At 40.0% G+C, this 24,036-nt stretch overlaps 1 protein-coding gene across 3 annotated transcripts in view; it reads left to right on the top strand.

Annotated features, from left to right (window-relative positions):
- The window catches only part of AFF3 (ALF transcription elongation factor 3), a 568,701-nt gene that overhangs the window by 274,464 nt on the left and 270,201 nt on the right, over nt 1–24,036 (top strand). For all 3 annotated transcript variants that reach the window (XM_025869010.1, XM_073897854.1, XM_073897853.1), the window contains one exon: nt 15,139–15,186. In XM_025869010.1, the coding sequence (XP_025724795.1) occupies nt 15,139–15,186 (48 nt within the window). The remainder of the gene's footprint in view (nt 1–15,138; nt 15,187–24,036) is intronic.

The raw sequence follows: 24,036 nt of genomic DNA, 5'->3' as shown, positions 1-24,036 counted from the left end.
TTTAAGAAGGGTTTTCCAGGAGTGTTCTCTTGATAGTCTTTACTTCCTTATTTTTTATGGTGGTGGTTTTTTTTTTAATAAAAAAATGACTGTGTGCATATAAACAGGTAGTCCCGTAGGAGGTTTGTGAGGGCTTTTTTATTTTTGTTTTTTTTTTACTTTGGGGCACTGGGATTAGTGCCAACATAAAGGCATTTTCTTGCTTAACAGATTGAAAAGACACAGGAAGCCGGAGGAGCTGTATTGATCAGAGCTGACTGTAGACCTTTCCTTTTAAAGGCATGTGATGATGAAAAATAAGCCCACCAATATCTCTATTAAGCTTCTTTGATTTTTCTCTTTTTAAATGAGGACTGCTAGGATGCCTCTTTGGCTCAGAGCGTGGTTAAGGCTGCAGGCCATACTGTGTCTGAATGCTGGCTTCCTGGTTCACATTTAGCTGGGTTTGCCCTTGATTATTGCTGTTCCCAGCCCGTGACCTGCATTAAATATCTCTGTGGCTTCAGGCTAGGAACTAGGCTAAGATTTGTTCAGTCTTAGCTTTGCACATAGAACAAATAGAGAAAATTTTAATATGGAAGGTTGCACTATGCTGTATCTAGAAAATCGCTCTAATTATTGCGAAGTATTGGCAGGTTATTTGTCAGTAGAGTAACAAATTCTGTCTGTCAGCTCAGAGGTACAGTGGGAGGTAAAGAGCCACTTTTATTGGTACAACCATGTGTCTAGAAAGCGTTTTAGGCTTCATCAGGTAGGTCTTTATAGATATTAGACTTTCTGTGAAAAGAGACAGGCGCTTCATCTCCACTGAATGAAAACTTTGATTTTTCTAAAGCCAGAATTACAAAAGGATTTTAAAAGTGAGGGTCTTTGTACTGTGGGTTTATATTTCCCACTTCTGAGCCTAGATTTTGCCACAGGCAAGCCCATGAGAAACCTCCAACAGTGCTCGGAGTAGGAGATAAAGTGCCGTAGGGAACAAACTCCAGCCCAAATGCAGGAATGAAAAAAAATTTTTTTTATATTTTTTTTCTGGCCTTCACAATGCACCAAATGGTTTTCATAAAACATTTATGCAGGTAAGATTTGAGGAAGCAGGGAGAGAACATAAAAGTCAGCAGCTGCAGTTCAGCCCTTACCAATAGGATTAGTTAAGTCTAGTGGAGGTGTGGTATTTCGTGGACTCCCTGTACTCCCTTCCTCACCTTAGAAAATCTTACCTGTCTTAACATGAAGCTTTATTTATGATGTATTTCCTAAGAAAGGGCTCTGCATTACAGGGTTAAGTGTATAATAAATACTGCCTAAGTGTGGTAGTTTCCTCAACGAGTTTAACCCTTTGTTTCCTGCACCCTGTGGCCATGTAACCTTCCTGTCCGTGCAAATGAATACTAATTATCATTATAAACCCTTCTTCTCATTATGTTCCTATGAATGGCATCTTTTATAGCTTGCTAATTATAAGCACACAGAACTGAAGTGCTTGAAGTTAAATAATGTAAACAGGGTTGTAATAGATTTTCATGTTGAATGCTTTTATTGATTAATTGTTAATTAAAATTTCTCAGATCTCTAACCAATTAATCCATTTAGTTTATTAGATACTGTAATAACCCTGATTCTGTACTTGTAGATTGTACTTATGGAATATTCTTTTTATTCTCTTTAGAGGATTTCTTTATAAATAACTAACTCATACAGACAAAGTACTGTGCTAAACCAGAACGTATAGAAATTTACCATTCAACATTTTTTAACCAAAAATTGATTAGAAATGACCATAATTATAATCTTAAAGTTAGAAAGAATCTCACACTTAGAGGTGTGAGGTAACAACTAACTTCCATTCAGGGTCATTTAACTTCTGGTTGGACATGCAATCAATTGAGGAATCATACCCATTCTCTTTGGATGGTCCTGATTGTGAAAAAAAACTTTCAGGAAGCTAAAATGACCCCTGTACTTTACCCCCATTGGTCCATACTCCCATGTCTGGAATGACCCAGAATAAGTTTAACCTCTTTTCCATAACAATGCCCTTTTAGATATGTAAAATGTCTAGTGTGACCCATTTAACTCTTCTCTCTCCATGACAGATTATTTCTACTTTCTTCAACTATTCCTCAAATGTTCAGACCCTTCATTAGTCTTGCTGTCCTTTTCTAGACTCATGGAGCTTTCACTCAGCAATGAAAGGAAACATTAAACACACAATACTAAGAGTAATGAGATTCTCATAGTGGAAGGAAAAAATACTACAGGTTTATAGGTAGGAAAGAAGGTGGGGGGAGGGGCTAACCTAGCTCAATCTTAAAACCTCTCTAGGTCAACAGAGATAATATGCACACCAGATGAACAGATTATAAACATAATGCCCCATCCCACATTCCCTGTCCTTTTACCCTGTTCTGGTTTTCCTGCGTAACATTGCATCTTCTAGTATACTATATAATCCATTTGTTTATTATTTTACTATCTCTTTTCATTAGAATCTAAACTCCATGAAGGCAGGAATTTTTTCTGCTACATTCAGTTATGAATCCCTAGCATCTAGATCATGCTACACACATAGCAAGCACTCAACAAATATTTATTGAACAGTATTTATTGCTTAGGTATGGCTGTTCAATTAGCTACCAGTCCATCTAACTAAACTAACAACCAATTCATATATTTCCATCTCACCCACTGGGAGCTTTTGTAAGACCTTGACAGATGCCTTGCAGAAATCCAGATACATTATATTTAAGATCAGAGGAAACTGTAGAGATAACATCATCTGGTCTTTGTGAACTCATATTGGCTCCTGGTAATCATTGCTTTCTTTTCTAAGTAAGAAAATACTCTTTGTAATTCTAACATAAAATAATTATTCATATGTAGTGTTCAGCTCTCATGTGGAAGGAACCCTGCTCAATGACCTATATAAATGTGTTGGCTCATTTAGTCCTTGCTTTGTTTATCTTCATATTTAGGAGGTACTATTCTCATCCCTGTTTACGAATGAGATCAATGTGCTCTAGAGAAGTTAGGTAACTTCTGGGGGGAACAAGTGTAAAGTGGCTAAAAGTATTCTCTTAGTATTGCCACCTAACTGGCACTTAAATTCCCTCTTAGTTGGTTCTATTCCTTACCACTTTGAAGATCGTTCTTGATGTGAAAACAGAAGCAAGATAGAAGTTGAATTGTGTTTTTTCTGGCATCTGTTGATGTTGTGCTGTTTCATCCAACACCATCTCCCTAAACAGTGACCATCCTTTTTTTTTTAATTACTGAAGTATAATTGATGAACAGTTATATTAGTTTCAGGTATATAACATAATGATTCAACAGTTCTATACATTACTGAGTGCTCACCATGGTAAGTGTAGTCACCATCTGTCACCACCTGTTCTTACTCTTTATATTACAGGTTTTTCAAGTCCCTCTCTGGTTGCATGTTACATTAAACAGTCTGTATCTTTTATTCCTTTACAACTGTTAAGTTTTTCTAGGTGTCCTTTTTCTATAGCCTAAAGGAAGTGGTTTCTAAATATCATATCCTTTCCCAGTGCTAGAGATCAAATCCATAATAAAAACATGGCACATTATTTATTGGTATTATATTAGAAAGGAGGGCTTAACTGAATGATTGTTTCTTTTTGCTTTTTTTGTAGGCCTTTAAGCCATAGTGTTAAATAGAAAGTAACCATGACTAATTTTCATTCATACTTTGACTTAATTTGACTGCTTTTGTTGGCATCTGTGACAAAATGATCATTTTTGGTTAAGTTGTTCCAACATAATCTTGGGTGTATTTTAATTAGATTTCAAACCTTTTATTTTATATACATACACACACACACATATGCACACACAGTTAAGATTTTCTCTGTTGAAAAGTGAGACTTTGTTGATGCAGAAATTTACCTAACAATCTACTAAGAAAAGCCAAAGAAGCCAAAGATTGTGAAATGAAAAAGTGACCTCAGCACGGAGTCTTCTTCCCAACGTTTCCTGGTATCTGAAGGATCTCACACATGGTGTTAGCTAACATTGAAGAGGGAACATCTGCATTCTGTCCAAACAGAATCTTGCCATAATGATTGCAGCATATTTAGAATGTGGTATTTATTTCTTATTGAAATTTCTGTTTTGGAAAACTTTTGTTTTTCTCCCTCTGGATGACAACTCCAAGAGGTTTTGTGATACCAGTGAGGGTATGAAGGTACAGAGAGGTTGTCTTCTCACTGGCCTTTGTGCAGAAGCTTTGGAATTGGGATAGAAAACAGCTCTGCCATCTTTATGGTAGGATCACAGGAGATGACATATCTCTTCTCTTCCTGAATTGCCCAGCAAGGACCACCAGAAGATGCTTTAAATGGTGATGTTTTACATGGAAATTCAGGTGTCAGCAGGCACTTCCAGGGACTGGAAGTTTTTGTTTGAGTTTGAGTTCTGCCTTGATAGCAGAAAGGGCAAATGTATGGATTAATGTCCCAGGTTTAGCCCCAGGTACACCAGGTTCCACAGGTGAACAAACTCACTCTGTCTTACACTGGAGCATACATACAGATTTTGAAGGAACTGAGTATTTTCTAGGAGCGGAAGGGGAAAGATAAAATCCATTGCCATTATGACAGGTTTCCTCCCAATAGCCTGTAAATATTTTCCAAGACTAACAGTTAAAGCTACATCAGCAGAGTCCAGAATGAAAATGCTGTAAATGTGCACAAGTAAAAAAAAAAAAAAAGAAAGAAAATCTTTAAGAATGGCATTGTAGGTGGATTTTTTCTAAAAAATATAAAACTTTGAGTATTAAAAAAAAAAATTCCTCACCAGCCAATAGAAATACATACCAGTTTCTCACTCATGCTTTTCAGTGCTGCTTGCTCCCACCTCTCAGGTCAGCCTCATTTTCAGCTGGATTTCTTCATCAGCTTTTATTTATAGCCTATCTCCTCAGTGCATACATAGAAACAGTTGATGTCAGGCACAGATGGGATGAACTGTGTTCGGGGGGTCAGCCAGGCCTGAGACCTTTGTGAAAAGATGAGATGATAATGGAGAAAGATTTATGGAGAAACATGACCTTATTAGGAGTTACTTGTGAATCTGCCCTGTATTTCTTTTATCCAAGTACGTAAGTAAAATTAATAGAAAGTACCAAACAGAATATTGTTAAATACATCATGCCACTTCTCGCATTTACAACAATCATTTCGCTTCGTGGTTGAAAGAGCATTGATCATCTCTCTTACTGTAGGACACAGGGTAGAGTAGCCCTAAGTATCTTTAAGTGGCTAATTTCTTCAGCCACATCAGATTACTTTCTCCGTCTTACAAGCTTTTGTGTTCAGAATTTCATGATTGGAAAAGAAAACCATGCTCCCAACTATAAATGATCCCCAAATGTGTTTTTTCCTCTACATTTCCACCAATTAAGGGGAAAAAAGGGGGATATGTTATAGAGATGCGCTTTCCAGCGAGCCTTCTGCTATCTACAAAAGAAACACATGATTTGTTATTAGACTATATAGATGGGGTGCAGGACGAGATTCGGGAAAATGTTAAGACGGAAGTGGCACATTTCCCAAGTCTCACTGAAGTCTGCCTATCATGTGAGGGTTAATAACGTCAGCACTGTCACTCACCCGAGCCTGTGTGGTCTTCCTCTCGCTCAAAGTAATGACTGCACGGTTTTAGATGAAAGAACACAGAGGTCTTGAAGTGTTCTTGTCAATGTCAGATTACCGGTGGAAGGCACAGGTTCACTATTACTGTTATGTGGTTTCTTTACCCAGCTTTCACAGGGCAGTGGAAGGCAGCTCTGAAATGCACTACTTAGGAACTTTATCGAGACATGACCCTGTGGAAAAGCACTCAATATCAATCAGTGATCAGGATGTAAAACCACTGTCTCTGGTTCTAATCTCTTTATGCCATCAATAGATTTTTGACAAGGTCAGTGCACTGACAGACAACTTAACTTTCTGAAAACCAAATGCACTTTTAACTACAAGCTCTGATTGAAGTCACTAATTTTCATTATAAAAAAATAACATAATTGAAAGACCTTGTCCTATGACTAAGAATTTGATAGAAAATCAATTATTAATTCTTTAATAATATTGTCTGTTAATAGCAGGCTAATACTTGGTCTCTAATTTACAAATACCAATATGGAGATTAGGAAAGTCACATAACTTGCTAAGGGCTTTTGCAGTTATGTGTATAAGCTTAATTTTAATGAAGCAAATATGTGCTGTTGTCCTAAGAATTTGTCTTTAAGATAACTCTGGTGATTTATTTGGGAGGGATGGGAGAGGTAAAGCAAAGACATCCCTTTGTAATGTAGATGACTAGCCATATTACTTATAAAGTGCAAGACTTTAATTTTTAAGAGTCTCTTTTTAAAAATATATTGGCCTCTTATTTATTTATTCATTCAACAAACATCACAGGCGCCTGTGACACTGTGCCAAGTATTCTGCTAGGAACTGGTCATAAATACATAAATGAGAGATACCACTTCCACTGTAATATCTACTCATATAAGTAAATGATACTTGTCAATGGTTTTCTCATTCTGTTCTTTTCAGTTCAGTAAAATATTTGTTAATAAAATCATATTTAAAAAGTGAACGGGAATGGGGAGAAACTGCTTAGTAGGTACAGCATTTTACTTTGAATTGAGAGAGATGTTTTGGAATTAGAGGTGATTGTGAGTTACAACATTGTGCACTAAATGTACTAAATGCCACTGAATTGTATACTTACTTAATGTGGTTGATTTTCTGAAATGTGACTTTCATCTCAGTTATTTTTTAAGTTAATGCAGTTTATGGTTTGTTTCTCTTGATATATTTATTTGGCTTTGTAATATATATTAGAGTTGAGAAGTCTAGCTTAGTCCCTTTCAGGTTTTTGTTTTTTTGTTTGTTTTTTGTAGTTTTCAATAGAATTCTGAAGATTTTTCTTATAGGTCTTAAACATTTCTTGTGAAGGTTTTTCCTCACTTATTTTTCTTGATATTGTGGATCGGATATTTTTCATATTTTTAAATGCTTTATTGCTGCTACACAGAAGAGCTATGGACCTTTGACGCTTTAGTTTATATCCAGCACTTTTTAATCTCCCTTTTTAATAAGACTCACAGTAGAGGGGCGCCTGGGTGGCTCAGTCGGTTAAGCATCTGCCTTCGGCTCAGGTCATGATCCCGGGGTCCTGGGATGGAGCCCTGCGTCGGGCTCCCTGCTCGGTGGGGAGCCTGCTTCTCCCTCTCCCTCTGCCTGCTTCTCTGCCTACTTACGCTCTCTCTTTATCTCTGTTAAATAACTAAATATAAATCTTTAAAAAAAAAAAAGCCTCACAGTAGAGTCTTTTGGATTTTTCTAGGTATATGACCAAACATCTATAAGCTGAGATGATCCCAGTTTTACATGTTTTCCTTAGTGATACAGTACTTTAAAAGCACCCTAATATTAAATATTAAACCATTTTGCATTCCCTAGGATGAATCCCACTAATTATTGTGATATTTTATTGAATTATATTTACTAATAATCTGTTGAGGATTTTATATTTATCTTCATAAGAGATATTGATTATTCTCTTATGTTAGGTTTTTATACTAATTTAATAAAATCACTCATAGCTTTGCATTACTGTCTACTCTGGAAGAGAAGATATATGGAATTAGGTCCCTTGAAAGTTTGAAATGCTTCACTCTAAAACTATCTGACTTGAAGCCATATTTGAAGATAATTTTAAATTTAATGTAATCTGCACTCTCAGGGTTATGGGTACAATCTCTTTATTTCTTAAGTGCATTTTTTTGTTCTGTTTTTCAGAAAGTTGCCAATTTCATCAAAATTTTTCATTTCTTAGTATTGTGTTCTTTTTTAATATTAATATCAATATCCTCTTATAATTCCTTCCATATATTTTATCCCTTTCTTATACCAAATTGTGTTTATTTGGGCTTTCTTTTTACTGAACAGATTTTTAAGTGACTTTCTATTGTTTTGGGTGGTGTGTTTTGTTTTTAAGAAATTATATTTTGGCTTTTTAAACTCTACTGACTTTTCAAGTTATAAATATTTCATTGGTTTTCCCTATGTGTTATTTCCTCCCTTTTGTATCTCTTTTGATTTTAAATTTTTAATTGATTGCCTAGGCCCTAAACTTTCTTTTAAAGAATAATGAAATTTTTTAGTGTGTGAATTTTTTCTCTAAGAATATTTTGGGGTATCCCATACTGTTCTTTTGCGGTATTTTAATTTTACTTTTCTGGGACTATAGTTATTTATAAGTGTGTGATATTTGTTTTATTCCAACAATTCTAGGAGATTTTTATGTCTGTACAGTGTTTAATTTATAGCCCCATCACTTTGATAACTTGTAGTTAAAGAGTCTGGGCTACAAAACAACTACTTTTTGGAATTTTTTTGAGCCCTCTTATAACTCAGTATATGACTACTGCAGTGACTGCCATCATGGTAACTCTCTCATGTGTGCTTGAAAAGCTAGGGTTCCTGCCTAAGTTCATAATATCTAACAATTTAGCCTTCTTCATTTTATTTAATCTTTCAAAATTTCTACCTCCTTATACAGAGGACGGTGCGACATCCTTCTATTAGGAACAATGTGGGTAGATTAAACATTTCCAACCATAATAATTCTATGTCTCTGCCTTTCTCCTAGCATACCTTATTTTGATGCTCTATTAATGCCTGGACTATTTTTTCCTCATTCTGTATTCTGCACTCCAATTTTTGTTGTTGTTGTTGTTATGAACTGTCCTTTAGTTGATATTAATATTGCCACCACCTGTCATCATTTTGTTTGCATTTTTATGATATTATCTTTGTACATCTTTCTTCTCTTATTATTCTTTTTGCTTATTTTTCCTCTCAGTGTATAAATGTCTCAATGATAGTGTAACAGTAGAATCAGAGAAAAAGGGGTGGATGTGAGCGGCAGAGCAAAAAGGTGCACCGTTTTGCTGAGCAGATTCAGGAGCTAAGAGGGGACTGAGGAGGGGTGAAACAGGTTTTCAGCTTGGGTGGTTGGAAACAGAACGTAGGCCTCAAAAGGGGAGATGTTAGGTTGGGTATAAGACAGGCTGAATTTGAGAGAGAGAACTGGCCGGCTGCCTCCCTGTCCATAGGTGACACTGGCCTCAGGTGAGGCTGGGGATACAGCCAGTGGATGGGCTGCCGTAGAATTACAGTTACGTCCTCACCCACTGTTTTGGTGGCTTTGATGGCACACCTAATGTCTTCGTAACTCAGTTTTTCTGTAAACCAAGAATAGTAAGACTTATTTAAAAATACTTCTGTAGAAGTATTGAAGAGTGTGCATGTGATAAACAATTTCTAAATGCTTGAGGGCCTTTTGAGTGCTTGTAGACAAACAAAGGCATTGTGACTGTAGTAGCATTATTTTAGAATGAAAGTTCCGCCGTAAGTGCGTCTGATGAAGAGTTAAACTATTTTTGAAAATAGGACGTGTACAGCTTCATCTATGCAGTGAAATGCCATTTCCCACTGATTTGATGGAGCCTTTTCTCCTTAAGCCTTGCTTGCTTTTTCCAGGGCTCTGTGCTTGGCATGGTAATTAGGGACTTCTGCTCTCAGTGATAGGATGCTCCTGGCTATTTCTCCAGCTCTACTTTCCCACAGCTTAGCTCCTTACATTTCCCTGGCAGAGTGTGTGGTGTGTATTTTTAAGTGGTAGGATTTGGGGAAAGCAGTTCTGTGAAAAAGGAACGTGATAGACAAGGCTGCAGAGCAGGAGAATCAGCTAGGGTTGCTAGCTTTTAATTGAAGTTTAGTTGGAGGTTCAATGAGGTGAGACTGTTATGACAGATTTCAAAATGTAATGATAGGAAATGGGGTGGGTTCATCAAAGTCGGAGTAAATACAGAGCAACAGCTCAACAACTCAGCATGAAACAACAGCTACAAACTCTCTCAAAAAAAAATAGTGTAATTAAAATTTGCATTGTGAGTCCTCCTTCTCAGTGGGTACCTTTCCAGGGAAAGCAATAACTTTATTGTGAAAAATATAAACACAAATTTAGAGATGTAAATTATATGCATGTTTTAATCTTGTTCATAAACACTGAAAGTTTTAAAAATGTAAATATAATCAAAGCACACAACTGTGGCTAAAAGCAGATTTGAGAAAGATCTCAAGAAGGTGAAAGGCCCTCCAGTCTCCCCCAGCCCTCACCCCTTGCCCACTTCAATCCTACCTGCCTGCCCCCTTTTGTGTATTTGGAAAAGAAGAGGTGGGATTCTGTCTTCCACTTTCAGGGAACACAAATCTTTATCTCTAATCTGTTAATGTCACAGGAGGAATGGCGGGTTTAACCCCTTCTACTTCCTCTCCTATCTCTTTCCCCTTTTGTCTATGCATGTGATGTTGGAGGTTAGTAAGACACATGGGTGACTAAGTGTTGGATGATTTGCAGCATTGAAATTTACCCAAATACTCTCCAGATTCTTTTATTTCTGTACTTCAGCCATGACAGTAACCTTAAGTTGAGCCAGTTCTAAGGGTTGGCCTTAGAGAGATAGCATGATATAGCAGAAAATTCACTGAACTGGTGTTGAATAAATGGGTGTGGGTTCTATCTTGACTGCCTCTTGCTGCCAGACTGATTTTGGAAAAGTCTTTCACTTCTCTGGGCCACAGTTTCTCCATCTGTTAAAGTCACTGAGTTGGCCTAAAATGAACTCTTAGGTTCCTTCCAATTCAAACTTTCTATAATACTGTGTCTCATGGACCCACTTCAATCCAAATGGGGTCCTGGGAGATTCAGATTCAACATGGTACCCTTCTTAGGTCCTTAGGTGTGCCCAGGAGTAAAAATGTTCCAGAGAAGGCCCAAAGACTCTCCATACTGTGATGTAAGGCCAGGGCTTTCTGAGACTGTTATTAGAAGTCTGGCACTCTCTCGGCTTTATAAGGGTCTCTCCCAGTAGAGAATGACCTGATGTCTGTCCAGACTATCAAAACTCATGGTTGGAGCAGTCATCGATATGATCCAATGTAATAATCTTACATACTTCATCTACAGTGATAAGGGAAGTATTTAAATAGGTATCTATTACCATATGTCTCTCTCAATGGATTCCCTTTTTCAGAGTAGGATAGTGGAAATTTATAGGATGATAGGAAGAGATATTCATAAGAGCAATATGTCATTTATATAAATCCCTTCAAATGAAATTAAAGTATGGTATTCAGGGGAAATACAGCTTTAAGGATTCAAACCCAAAGTTTAATTTGAAGAATCTTTTTAGTATGTTGTGTATCTGAGTGAGTCTACCAGGTGAACATGAAGTGAAGTTTTTCTTGATCGACTATTTTAAAGATGGAAAATAGAAAGTACATGAGAACTTAGTATTTACTCTGCCAGTATGTTATACAGAAGGGAAGAATTGGGACTTGGAAGTAGGGTAAGAGAAGTGGTTGTGAGTTTGAAGACACGTTTTCCAATTGAGACCACTCATCCCCACCACTCAACTCCAAAGGAGATGGTTCTAAACACCATTGAGCCCTGGCCTGAACCTGACGGAGACTTTACCGTACAGCCTTTGTGACGATTGCCTCAGGCTGCCCTGGAAAGGAAGTAAGTTTGGGGCAAGTTCCAAAAAGAGCTCTCTGATCCAATTTGATTAGAGTGTTAGAATACTGAAGTTTCCCGGGGCACCTGGATGGCTCACTTGGTTAAGCATCTGATTCTTGATTTCAGCTCAGGTCATGATCTCAGGGTCGTGAGGTCAAGACTATGTCATGCTCCACACTGGACACAGAGCCTGCTTAAGATTCTCTTTCTCCCTTTCCCTCTACCCCGACCTCCACCCTTCTTGCTCTCTTTAAAAAAAAAAAAAAAAAAAGGAATGCTGAAGTTTCTAGAGCAGTCCTGAGATAAGGCGTGGGGGGGGGAGGGGGGGAATGGGAGGAAGGGATTATGACATGTGTGTCACCAAACTGGAACTTTTGGGGAGGATGGATGTAGGAAAGGGTAATGAAATATTAGTAAAAGCATTTGGGTCTCCTAATCCTGTCATACTGTTTAACACTATTTTTCTTGATATATAAGGATAGACATGTATATTGTATTCAGGCACCTTGAGCAACAGTGGCTGTGCCTTAAACATTTTGTTTAATCTTTAGTGATGAGACCAGCATGGAATAATTTATACAAAGATAGTGTTCCTATTTTAACTAAAACTTACCAGATAATAAGGAAATACACTTTACCTAAAAATTCTCAAACTAATGGTTTAAAGACCTAAATAGAAAAACTAAAAAGCTGTAAAGTAGTAAAAGAGAACATGAGCACATCTCTCAGAACCTTGGATTTAGCAGTGGTTTCTTAGATATGACACCAAAAGCAAAGGAACAAAGAAAAAAATAAAGTGGACTTCTTCAAAATTAAAAATTTTGTACATCCATGAACTACCAAGAAAGTGAATATACAGCCCACAGAATGCAAGAAAATATGTGCAAATCATTTATTTGATAATGGTCTAGGGCTCATAATATATGAAGAATTCTTACAACAAATAATAAAAAAGACAAAAAACCCAATTAAAAAGTGGGCAAAGGACATTTTTCCAAAGAATATATGCAAATGACCAACATACACATGTAAAGATGCTCAACATCAAAAGTCATTAGGAAAATGCATATCAAAACCATAATGAGATACCATTTTTACACCAGTAGGATGGCTACTATCAAAAACAAAACAATGCAAAACCAAAAATAACAAGTGTCTGTGAGGATATGGAGAGATTAGAACCTTGCTGATGGAATGTAAAACAGTACAGCCAGACTGGAAAACAGTTTGGCAATTCCTCAACAAAGCTAAGCATAGAATTGCCATATGACCCACTAATTCAACTCCTAATTACATACCCCAGAGAACTGAAAGCAGGCATTCAAACAAAAACTTGTATATGGATGTTTATAGAAGTACTATCATGACAGCCAAAGTGTAAATATCAAAATGTCCATCAACTAATGAATGGATTAAAAAAATGTGGTATATCCACACAGTGGAATATTATTTGGTCATAAAAAGGAATGAAATATGATACATGCTATAACATGGAGGAACCTTGAACATTATCCTAAGCGAAACCAGCTAGCCAGACATAAAAGGCCACATATTGATGATTCCATTTACATGGAATGTGCAGAATAGAAAGATCCATAGAGATGGAAAGTAGATTAGTGGTTACTAGGGGCTCGGGAGAGAGAAGAATGGGAAGTTCCTGTTCAAGGGGCATGGGAACTTCATTCAGGGTGATGAAAAACTTCTAGAACTAGATACTGGTGGCATTGTGACCATAGTCAGTGCCAGTAAATTATGCACTTTAAAATGGTTAAAATGGCAAATTTCATATTATGTGTATTTTACCACACACATGAGAAGTTCCTAAACCATATAAACCTTGTAGAAACCCGGGTAATGAAATAACTTTGACAAATGAGCTCAGGTTTGCAAAGGGATTAAATATATTTAAAGCACAGTTTTGGGATTGGGGGAAGCTTCTGGAAGTGAAAATGTGCATGACTGAGGGTCAGGAGTCCTGTGTTCTGGTCCAGGCACTGCTGTTATGTGGCGCAGAGTGAGTCATGTAAACTTTCTGGGCCTCAGTTAGGGGACTTGGACAAATTTTCTCAATCATGTGTGGGACCTTTTCAGATTTCACATACCTTCATACACCCTGGCCCTTTACCCAGTGTGAAGAGTAGACTATTCAAACAGAATGCTCTTCCACCAGGAAAGAGGGTGGGGAGGGTGCAAAGGTGTCTTCTTCGGTAGAGCCTTTGCAATATTTCAAAGTCCTGAAGCTGATTGTGGTAGTCCTCACATTCCTGAGACTATAGGAAGGAGGTTCGCTCATTTCTTCATAAGGAGTCCACTAGCAAACATTTGCTGCACACACTCAGGACTGTGTGGGGCACAGCTGAAAGACACAGAGCCCCTAAATTTGTGGAGCATATATTCTAGAGGGAGGAGATAGCATTAAAGAGCTGAGTACTGAATGTGGTGAGTACCTTGAAGAAGTAGTAAATGCTGCTGAGGATGAGTACTCCAGGCTTAGGGACAGCTGCTCTGAGGAAGCCATGATTGTCCCTGTGGTCTGTGGGGTGACTTGGAATTAACCAGGAAACACGGAAAGGGACAGATTTGCTTTCCTGGTGGAGAGAGAACTGTGAAGAGGACGGGAGAATGGGCTTGGAGAAGATTGTGAATACAGTCTCATGCTTGAATGTCATGCTGAGTTGTGGCCAATGTCACTGAAGTAAAAGGCCAGGGGATGTATCTCCCTCAGACCACAGCGGGCACATCTACCAGCAGACACGCTGCTTTCATGTCCCCACCATACCACTTCCCGCGCTCCGAGCTGTGGAACCAGCAGTAACCACACAGAATCTCTGGAACTGAAAGTGCTCCCCAGTGTCGACTGCGACCTGAAGCCACCATTCCTCAGAGCCCTTAACATCTCCACAGCACAGGGCAGTGTGGGTCACAGAACAAGTGGCTCTGGAGTGTGACACCCAGCATGCTGTGCGGCTGTTGAGAGGATGTTTCTCCTTTTGGTCTTTCAGTTTTCGGCTCATCAAACCAGTAAATCTGGGCTTTGAGGATGGTGGAACTACCAGACTTTTACTTAAAAAGTGGGGACAGACTTTTACTTAAGCCTTTGCAACCATTGTACTCGGCCAAGCCATTGCACGTGTTTGGTGGGTGAACTGGTTCCACTTTGGCAGCGGAGGCCACATTTCCACATGGTGATGGAGCCCAGGGGGAACAGAGAGCTCACACCTGCCAGTTGGCCGCTGTCCTCCTAGGCGCCTGCGCTGCTTTGCAGGGGCACATTTGGAGGGCCCAGAGCTGAACCATAGGTTGTGCCGTGCTCCTGGCTGGCCTGTCTGCTGTGCCGCAGGGGGAAGGGAGCAGTCATAGCTGTGACTCAGGCTACCCCATTAAGGAAAGGAGCTCATCACTAAGTCCCACGTCAGGCATCCCCAGTCCAAACTCAGGTTTAGAAGCTTATGTGTCCCCTTTTCTTTGTAACCATAAATCTATGCTATCAGACTTAATTCTTTTTTCCTTTGCTTTCAGGAGAGTAGATCTGGAGACACAAACAGCTGTGTTGAAGAAATAATTCGGGTAAGGACATTTTGTTTTTACAAATCTTACCAACTGGTTGGACGTAGATTCCAAATAGAAGGAGGCACATGGCTACATTGTCAAAGGAGCCTGTTGTCTGTTAACTGTTTGATGCTTACCTTTTCTGAGGGCAATCATGGAAGTTGCCTAAATGCCACTTTACAAAAACATGGCTTCTTTTCAAAATCTAGGAGTTACCTATCAACCTGATGCCTTTGTATGGGCTGAGGTGACACTGTATTAAAGTCAGAGAACTGGGAGACAGAAGAACAGAGTTGAGATGAAAAATATGGTTGTGCACACATTTAGATGCCCCCATATATCACCCTTCTATTTAGAAGCATCCTTTAATAGTCTATACTTTCCAGTCAGGCAAGGGTTGCCTTGTTATTTTTCTCCTAAACTCAATTGGAATCAGAAGCACTCTGACAAAGAGGTAATGCTCAGTGTCTGGAAATTTATTTCCATATTGTTTTGCATCTTATTGTGTTGCCTCTTACTCCCTGTAAGACTGTCTTTTTCCTCCTCATCATCTCTAGTAGCTACCCTCCATGAACCAGTTTCACACCCAGATTTACTAAGGTTGGGCTCTTCTGCCATATTAATGTTTTCCTGAGTATTCAAACTTATAATCAGGATGTCGTCTTCAACCCATATTTTTTCTTCACTCATATTTTTTCAGGGGAGTAACCTAATAATTTACATTCTCAGAGAGCTGATATTATGCTGGGCAAAACACCAAGACAAATTAGACCAGATGGGATGGCAATTCCCTATAAAGAAAAAAACCTTTATTTTAATATGTTTCTAACTTTTGGACATCCTACACACTTTTTCTTGAATTGCCAGTGAATGACAGTAATATAATTATTTGGTTTTAAAATTTGCATTAATCATCAAATTGTTTTCAGAGGCAGGGTTTTTTTGTTTTGTTTTTTTGCTTCCTGGAAAGCATTATTTCATAAATAAATCTTTAACTCTCAAGTTGACCAAAATAAGAAATTGAAATTTGATCTGTTGAGTTCATAATGATTTTTGTTTTTCTGGCAGAGATTTATATAGAAAACAGTTGTCAAAATGGGTAGCTTCATTTCTGGCATTTAATATATGTTAAATAAAACACATACTGTATTTTGTATCTGTATTATCTCTAACCTGAGGCTTTGTTTCAGATTAAACAACAAATAGTGTAAAGTGCTAATATACTTTTCCTGTTTCTCTTTTGACATACTTTCATGTTTGGAATCCAAATATTCAGTGTTTAAGCCTTCTTCCTTTGATTAGTTACGGTGTTTATGTCAGCAAAATGGTAATACCAGAACATAGCAATCCCTCTTTGGTTTCCCAATTTATAAAATCCTACCCGTTCTTATCCTTTCTTCTCTTTTCTGAGGATATGGTAAAAACCTGTCATTTGACCTTTCTTTTCTGTACTCCAAACCGAGCCTGAAGTTTGAATAAGGGCTTAAGCAATTCACACAGCAAAAGGATATAGTGGAGGTGATATAAAATTCACCTAAAATAAAACTGAATGCTGCAGTCAAGAGTTTAAAGCATTATTTTTTTCTCAAGAGAGCTGATGAAAGCCTTATGCCCCCTGGTCCCATTTCTACTTCCCAATACTGACCCTAATATTCCACGGTGCTGCCGCTACCATGGCCCACTTTGAATCAGGCACGGAACAAACGGGAAAGGCTGGACCAAGCAGATAATTGATTTGGAAACACATGCAAGGTTCAGGGCAACAGAGATGATGATTTCATCAGAAGACAGCTGAGCCCTCTCCAAGTTCTGGTCTTCCCAGAGCCCGTGAGGTGTGGTCCAGAATGGAAAATGGTATAGACTCAGAGGAAACAGAGGTGATGGTGGTGTCCAGGTGGGCCTTTTCTCTGCCCTCACCTATCAGCCTGATGTGTTAGTAGTAGTAGTCGGTACTGAGGGAGCTCCTAGAGGATCATGTCCGTGTTCCCAGTTTTGCCCAGAATGTTTTCCTGGTTGTCCCCTGCCTCGCACACACCAGTCATTCTCCAGGGTTGTCTCCCTCTCTTGTCCTAAGCACGTCCTCTCCAAACACAAGCATGGGACTCCTTCTCCATTACAGCCAATGGTATGTATTGTCTATCTGCCACATGTTGGTCTTCCTCCCATACTGTGGCCCTGACGTCTGGAACTGAGAATCACGACTTTGTAGAATGAATAAATGAATGAGTGATTGAGTGAAGGAATCCTCTAAGGGAGAACGAAGAATATCATTGTGATAGCTCACAGATTCCATTTGCTCTAAATCATAGACATTACTTACTGGCCTTTTTAGCCCTGGGTTCCTTCCCGTGGATAGTCTTTGTGGGCCCTAGTTTTCCTTATCACTTTCTCTCCCCCTTGTGATCAGCTCAGGTAAACCTGATGTGGTCAAGGTCACCAAGGTACTCGTTATATGGAGCCATCACATAAAAGTGATCACTCTCTCTTATTGTGGAGAATAAGCAGGTCATGAAAGTGCCTTAAAATAATGAAAATTGAGATATTCACTTAACAAGTGTTAGCATGCCCTTTCCACGTGGGAGGTACTGGGAAAATAATAGTGGGCCAAGCAGATATGACGCTCTTGAAACTAACCATGTGCTGGAGGATATAGATACTAGGTTTTATTTTTAATCTTGTAAATAAATGTCTAATGTTAATTGTGATAAGTACTCAGGGTTCCATGAGAGCCCACCATAGGGCACATGACCTCATTTTAGGTCAAGAACAGCTTCCCTGAGGAAGCAATATTTGGACTAATAGTTGGAGGATGAATAGGAAACTGACCTAAGAAGAAGAATATTGAGGCTGCATGCAGAGGAACAGGAAGGGTTTGGCTAATTAGGGACCCAGAAAGGACAATGAGGCCAGAGTAGCTAGAGAGTAGTGGCAAAAGCCAGGCAGGACAAGCCAAGTAGGGCTGTGCCTTCTCAGCTCTGTCCAAGATAAGCTTAAGGGGGGCAGTGAAAGAATATAAGCCAGAATGATGTGATCAGATTGGCCATTTAGATACTCTACTCTGACTGCTATGCAGAATGGATTGAGGGGAGGAGGGGGAAGAAGAGAGGAGTGAGAGGCTGTTGCAGCTGCCCAGATGAGGGATGCTTGGTGGGGCACTCACAAGCATGGGAACATCGAGGGAAATGCGAGTTTGTGGGGGGAGGGATGAAATCATACATTAATTTTTTGACATGTTGAGTTTGAAGTACCTTTGAGACAGTCCAGGAAACATGGAGACTATAGAGGAGTATACATTGGTCTGGTGCTCAGAACAGTGGTCTAAGCAGCAGGCCAATGTTTTGGACTAATTAGCATGTTGGTAATAAAACCATAGAAATGGGTAAACTTGCCTGGAGAGAGACAAGAGAAGCAATGAGAGCCAAAATTCCAACATTTAAGGGCCAAGGCGAGTAGGATCCACTAGCAAATGAAAGGGAGAGGGTGTGACTTGGGAAGTTGAGGGATAATGGTGGCCATGGGAGGTCCCAGAACCCAGGGAAAGAGAGTTTCAAGCTCAACAGTGCACAGGACTTCTGAGACTCCAAGAGAGACGAGGATTGAAAACCACTCCATGGACTGGACAACAAAAAGCTCATCAGTGACTTTATTGAGTGCTGTTTCTGTGCAGTAAAAGGAGCAGCATCCAGACAAGAGAAGACTGAGAACATGAAGTCGGGGAGTCGAGAGACCTTTTGTGAGGAGAGGCCACGGTTTCCATCCAGGGCCTCTCCATTTGTAAACGACCCTGTAGATAAGAACAAGTACCAAATGATGGAACACATTTTATGGAATTTATGGGACACTTAATACGGATGAGGTACTGTTCTCAGTTTCTTGCATGTATTAGCTCCTTTAGCCATCACAGATGCCCCATGAGGCAGGGACTGTTAACATCCCCATTTTACAGACAAAGAAATCTAAACACAGCTTGCCCAAGGTCACACAACTAGAAAGTGGTAGAGCTGGGATTTTAACGAGCACCGTCTGGCACCAGCACCCTCTCTATCTTCTCTACTGAGCTTTCTTATTAAATGAAGAAATCCCCCTGGCTCAATAATGAAACCACTCAGGCATTTTGCTGTGAAAGGGAGGTTTCCCATTTCCTCATGTTTATGATTCAGAAGTGCCAGATCATGCATTTGTGCACTTGAACTCACAGAGGTTTTATGGCCAATGTTATCAACCTCATCTTTAAACTTCTTTTTCCTCTCCCCCTCTCTTATTTTTGCTGAGGTGACTGTTTTCAAGTCATTTGAATATTACATTATATTCTAAAGTGTAATTATTTTTTACTCTTACTCAGAGAATTCTAATCCTGGGACCTAATAAATCTGTGTATTATTGCAAAATTCACTTAACCAAGGGAGAAATTATAACCGAGTTCTATGAAGATGGGTGATAAGAGCTAGGAGCCCTCATGGCTGACATATGTTTGTAACAGACAGTTTTGTAAGTTATACTATATTTCATTCTTAAAGGTTCCAGTGCTGTAATACTTAGGTGCTTTTCGTAGTATTATCCATTAACGTAGAATGGCATTAACATTTGTTCAGCAAATAAAATCCGTTTACAACCTAATGGGGTTGTGCAGGGCTAGAATCTAGGATGCACAAATTTTATGCAAGACAGGTTTAGATGGCAGGTGTTGAGGGGCACTGCTCATAGCATAGTGAGTCTTCCTAATAAGAGACCAGTGTTGGAGATTCTGGTTTGGACTTAAAGGATGACGTTAGAGACAATTTCAGGGTAACATCTGAGCAGATTATTTTCTTGGTTTTTACCTTTAGTCACTAATTTAATTCCAATTTCCTATGTGATATTTATAGTGAATATTTACATAGAGTTGCATTTCTGTTGATAGGAAGGGGGTAACTGGTACTTGTTTAAATTCTGGGGGCTCAAATCAGTTTCCTGACACTACAATTGAACAGACTTCCAGCAAATAAAGGAACTCCTTTTCTAGATACTCCTAGATAAGGAGCCTGCTGGACAAGACTTTCAGTTTGGATTCTGGGAGATCTGTGAGTAAGGAGAGCTTTTAAAGCACCATCATATGAAGTGCACATTATTATGGTCCCCTCACATGTTCCGACCCTCATGGTGGGCCAAGACAAACCTTGTGCTTAAATGTCTACGTGCTCCTTAACCCAAATGAAAATATGTTGGCCAGCCTATAGAGAACAGAGAGACAACTTGTTTTAAGTGACCTGTTCGGGTCATTTATAGAGATGGACCTCAGTCAAATCTCTCCTGCTTCAGACCAGACAGGCTTTTTTGAGCTCATGCTCTTTCCTTTATCAATTATATCATTTGTTTCAAACAGTAAAGATTTTATTAGTGACAAAATGAAGCCCACAAATGGCAAAATCAATCCAGGTAGAGCTGCAGAGGAGCTCCATTAATACATCCCATTACTTGGTGCAGTGAAATAAAATCAGAGCACGGGTAAACCTAATGTAGGCCTAGAGAAATTCGCCAGACAAAACCTACGGGTCTTGCCCAAGATGAACTATTGTCTGGTAGTGTTTTGTTTTCATTTCTCTTTCTGCATTTGGTCATCTGAATGGATAGAAACAGAAATACGTGTATATCTTATTTTACAACCATAGATGCATTTTTAAGAGATGTTATTATGCTAGTCCTTTTGGCTGAAACCAAAAGCCCTATTTAAATGACTCCATCTCTGCTTGCCAAGGGCATCCTCGTGCCTGTGAGGGGTATCCAATGGCCTGCTCCTACATTCCAGGGCCATTTGGCTACAGTCTGTCGACTTTGTGATCCCTCCAGAAGTGTTCAATTTCTAACAGCAGTGGGGCAAGAGACCCCTCAAATTCAGAATCTGTTCTGAGCCCAGAGACTTTGGGGGTGATAGCCAAAGGAACCCCAGAGGTCTGGAAGCTCCAGGCTCCGCACGAATGGCTTTGCCTTTCTTTGTTTGCCTGTCTCATTCTGATGCATACCATTAGAAATTACAAAAGCATTTACAGAACCATGGGGATAGAAGACCAAAGGAATGTTAGCAGCCCATGTAGCTAAAGGTCCATGGGAATGTACTTTCTGCCCTAACAGTCAAGAGTGAATTCTGATACCTCAGCTGATATCTTTTCATGGGTGTTGGTCACTATTTTACTCTGAAGGTGCTGACTGAAAGAAAAGAGGAGATACACAAATGGCCTGTTCACAAAACCTAAATGCCACCGGATGTCATGGAAGCTCCTGGTGCTATGTGCCTCCTACCGTAGCCAGGCTAGTAAAGACTTGGAGATATGCACAGGAGGTGTGTCAGCCAGCCAGGATGCATGCAGTGCTGAGCTTCAGGCAAGGTCAAAGACCCAGTTTCACAGTTTCTCATGAGGATACTTGGTGAAGCTTAGCATTACATTAAAGGACCGAGGGATTAAAAATACGTGATTTTGTAAGTTTTCTGTTGCTCTTGCCTTTCAAGGGGCATCAACAAAACAAAGAAGAGATTGAATGTAACTCAGAAAGTAGTAGATTTATGCCACACTTTAAAACACCTGCCAGACACGCAGAAGGGATAGATGCTTATAGAATGAGTAAGAGAGAGAATGTGGGGAAGAAAGCAAATAGAGATGCATTCCTTTCGATGCTGGTGCTCCTGTGAAAGGTGCCTTGCAGAGTCCTCCCCTAGCAACACAAGAGTGGAGGAGGGTGGGACAGAAGCAGAGACAGTCGCTGCCTGATGGTGCATATGTGGTCCATTGGACTATACTTGTCACCCATGCATGCCTCTCAGGTTTTCACAGCATCCTCACGGATTTCTGCTTCTTTGTATTTCAGTGAGGCCTCATTTTCAGAAAAATAAGTGCTTAAGCTTGAATCATCTAGAACAAAGCATGCAGATTCTTATCTTTATCTATGAATGAAGTTTACGATTGCAGTGTGGTTTTTATTTTACTTCTAGAAAATACCAATACACATGAGAGTATAATATCTGATAATACTTTCAAATGCATAAATTCCCAAAGAACATACTTATTTTTAATCTTGGGTTCTCTTAAGTGCAGCTCTTCAATGCTAATATTGCTGGCCACTCGACTTGCTTCAAGTCCTTTGCTAAATTAACCTAACAGAACGAATGCAATTTTATTTTCTCTTTCCTATTTCTATACTTAAGTATAATATAAGCATATGTGCTCATTGGACTTTGAAAACCACGCCAAAGATCAAAACTGGTAATTATTTATGGAATGATTATGTTAAGGCATTTAATAAAGAATATTTTGGAGTGCTAATTAAGAAGCACGAAAACATTAGAATATTTGCTGAAGTGATATTAGTACTTAACATGTGCAGACAAATAAGATCCTCCTTGTTTGCCGAAGTATTTTTAGACTGTGAATGTTTGTATACAGGTGTGTAACCTTTGTATCAGAAAATTTCTAGCAAAAAGGGCCCTGTGACCTTCTTCATCTCTACCCTACCTTTTTTTGCTTCTCTCTCTAACCTAGAAATTCTCTCAGGCAGCTGGTCCTTGCAAATAGGTCCTTGAGAACAAATCACTGAAGCCCTCTTAACACACTGTTTCTGCCCACTCAAATTCTCTAAGGGAACGGCCATCTTCCCCCCCTCCCCCCCAGAAAGCTTGCCAGTTTCAGCCTGTAGCTGGAACGGCCATGTGTGAGCGTTACCTTCCTCTGAGATGAGTCCTCTGTGAATGGCCTCCACTCCACCCCATTAGCAAGGCACCCTTGTGCTTGGTCTCTTGTCCACCTTCAGAGTCTACCCCACCCCTCAGTCCCTCCAGGACTTCCAGGATGGAGCAGTGAAACCTTTTCTCTAGCAGCCAGCTCTGAGGCCTGGATCATGGACCCTTCTCTGTGTCCCGCCAGTTGTGGCCTCTTGTTTATGTTGAATCCCAGTTTCAGGGCAGGATCATCTCGGCAGCTGGCCTGTGCTGTTTCCCATTACCCCCTTCTAGGGGGCCTTTAGACACTCTCCCTAATTGCTGCCCCATGAAATTCTAACACCGCAAATATACTGTACATCTGTGTATGGTATATATTTCTGTGATTTATACAGAGAAAGACGTTTTCATCCCCAAGAACGGGGTTGAACTGGCTTAGCCAAGCCATCCCCCTTGCTCCACACCTCTGACACCTGGACCCCCTTCCTGCCTGAGCAGGAGCTTCACTGTCCCAGATGCTGAGGAGATAGATGCTATTAGCATGCGCACCTTGGCCTGCTGGCTTCCTTGGCCAATGTGCCAGGCTCTGTCCTAGGCACTGGGGGCACAGCAGTGAACCAAACAGGCCTAGATTCTGTCTTGCCAGACCTCTTATGTTCCGACCTGCTGACAGACCTGGAAACTTACCTGAATCTCAGGCACCCCTCCTTCCCTCTTTCCTGACTTCCGGCTAATCCCCCTGCCTGTGTGTTGGAGTCCCACGCATGACTGCAGCCAGCTCAGGAGCTGCTGAGTGCCCTCTCTCTCAGGTCTCCTCCAGCCTAGATCTCTCATAGTGTCGTGTCCTCAGGGTAAATGTGTACACATGCTTTCCATCTTTGGAAGAGAGCGTCTTCAGTGCTGCACTTCTTGGTGCAGCAGCACTCTTCAGTGCTGCTCTTTCCCCTTCCTCAGTTGACTCCCGCCGCCAGAGTCCCCGTGGGCCTTCACCTCCACTTTCCCATCAACCCACTGCTCTCCGGTTCCCCCTCCCATGCTCCCCTGAAACCACTTTTACCAGTGTCACCACTCCACGCTGGCTTCTTGCTAAGCACAGAGACCGTTCCCAGCATGATCCCCTGGTGGGCATTCCATGTGATGCCCGCACTGTCCACCTCAAAATGCTCGAGCCTTAGCCTCTC

This window comes from Callorhinus ursinus, unplaced genomic scaffold (assembly GCF_003265705.2).
Source record: "Callorhinus ursinus isolate GAN/ISIS: 27379988/994484 unplaced genomic scaffold, GSC_fseal_2.0 scaffold10, whole genome shotgun sequence".
Lineage (NCBI taxonomy): Eukaryota > Metazoa > Chordata > Mammalia > Carnivora > Otariidae > Callorhinus > Callorhinus ursinus.
This window is presented reverse-complemented; position numbering and strand designations above follow the sequence as displayed.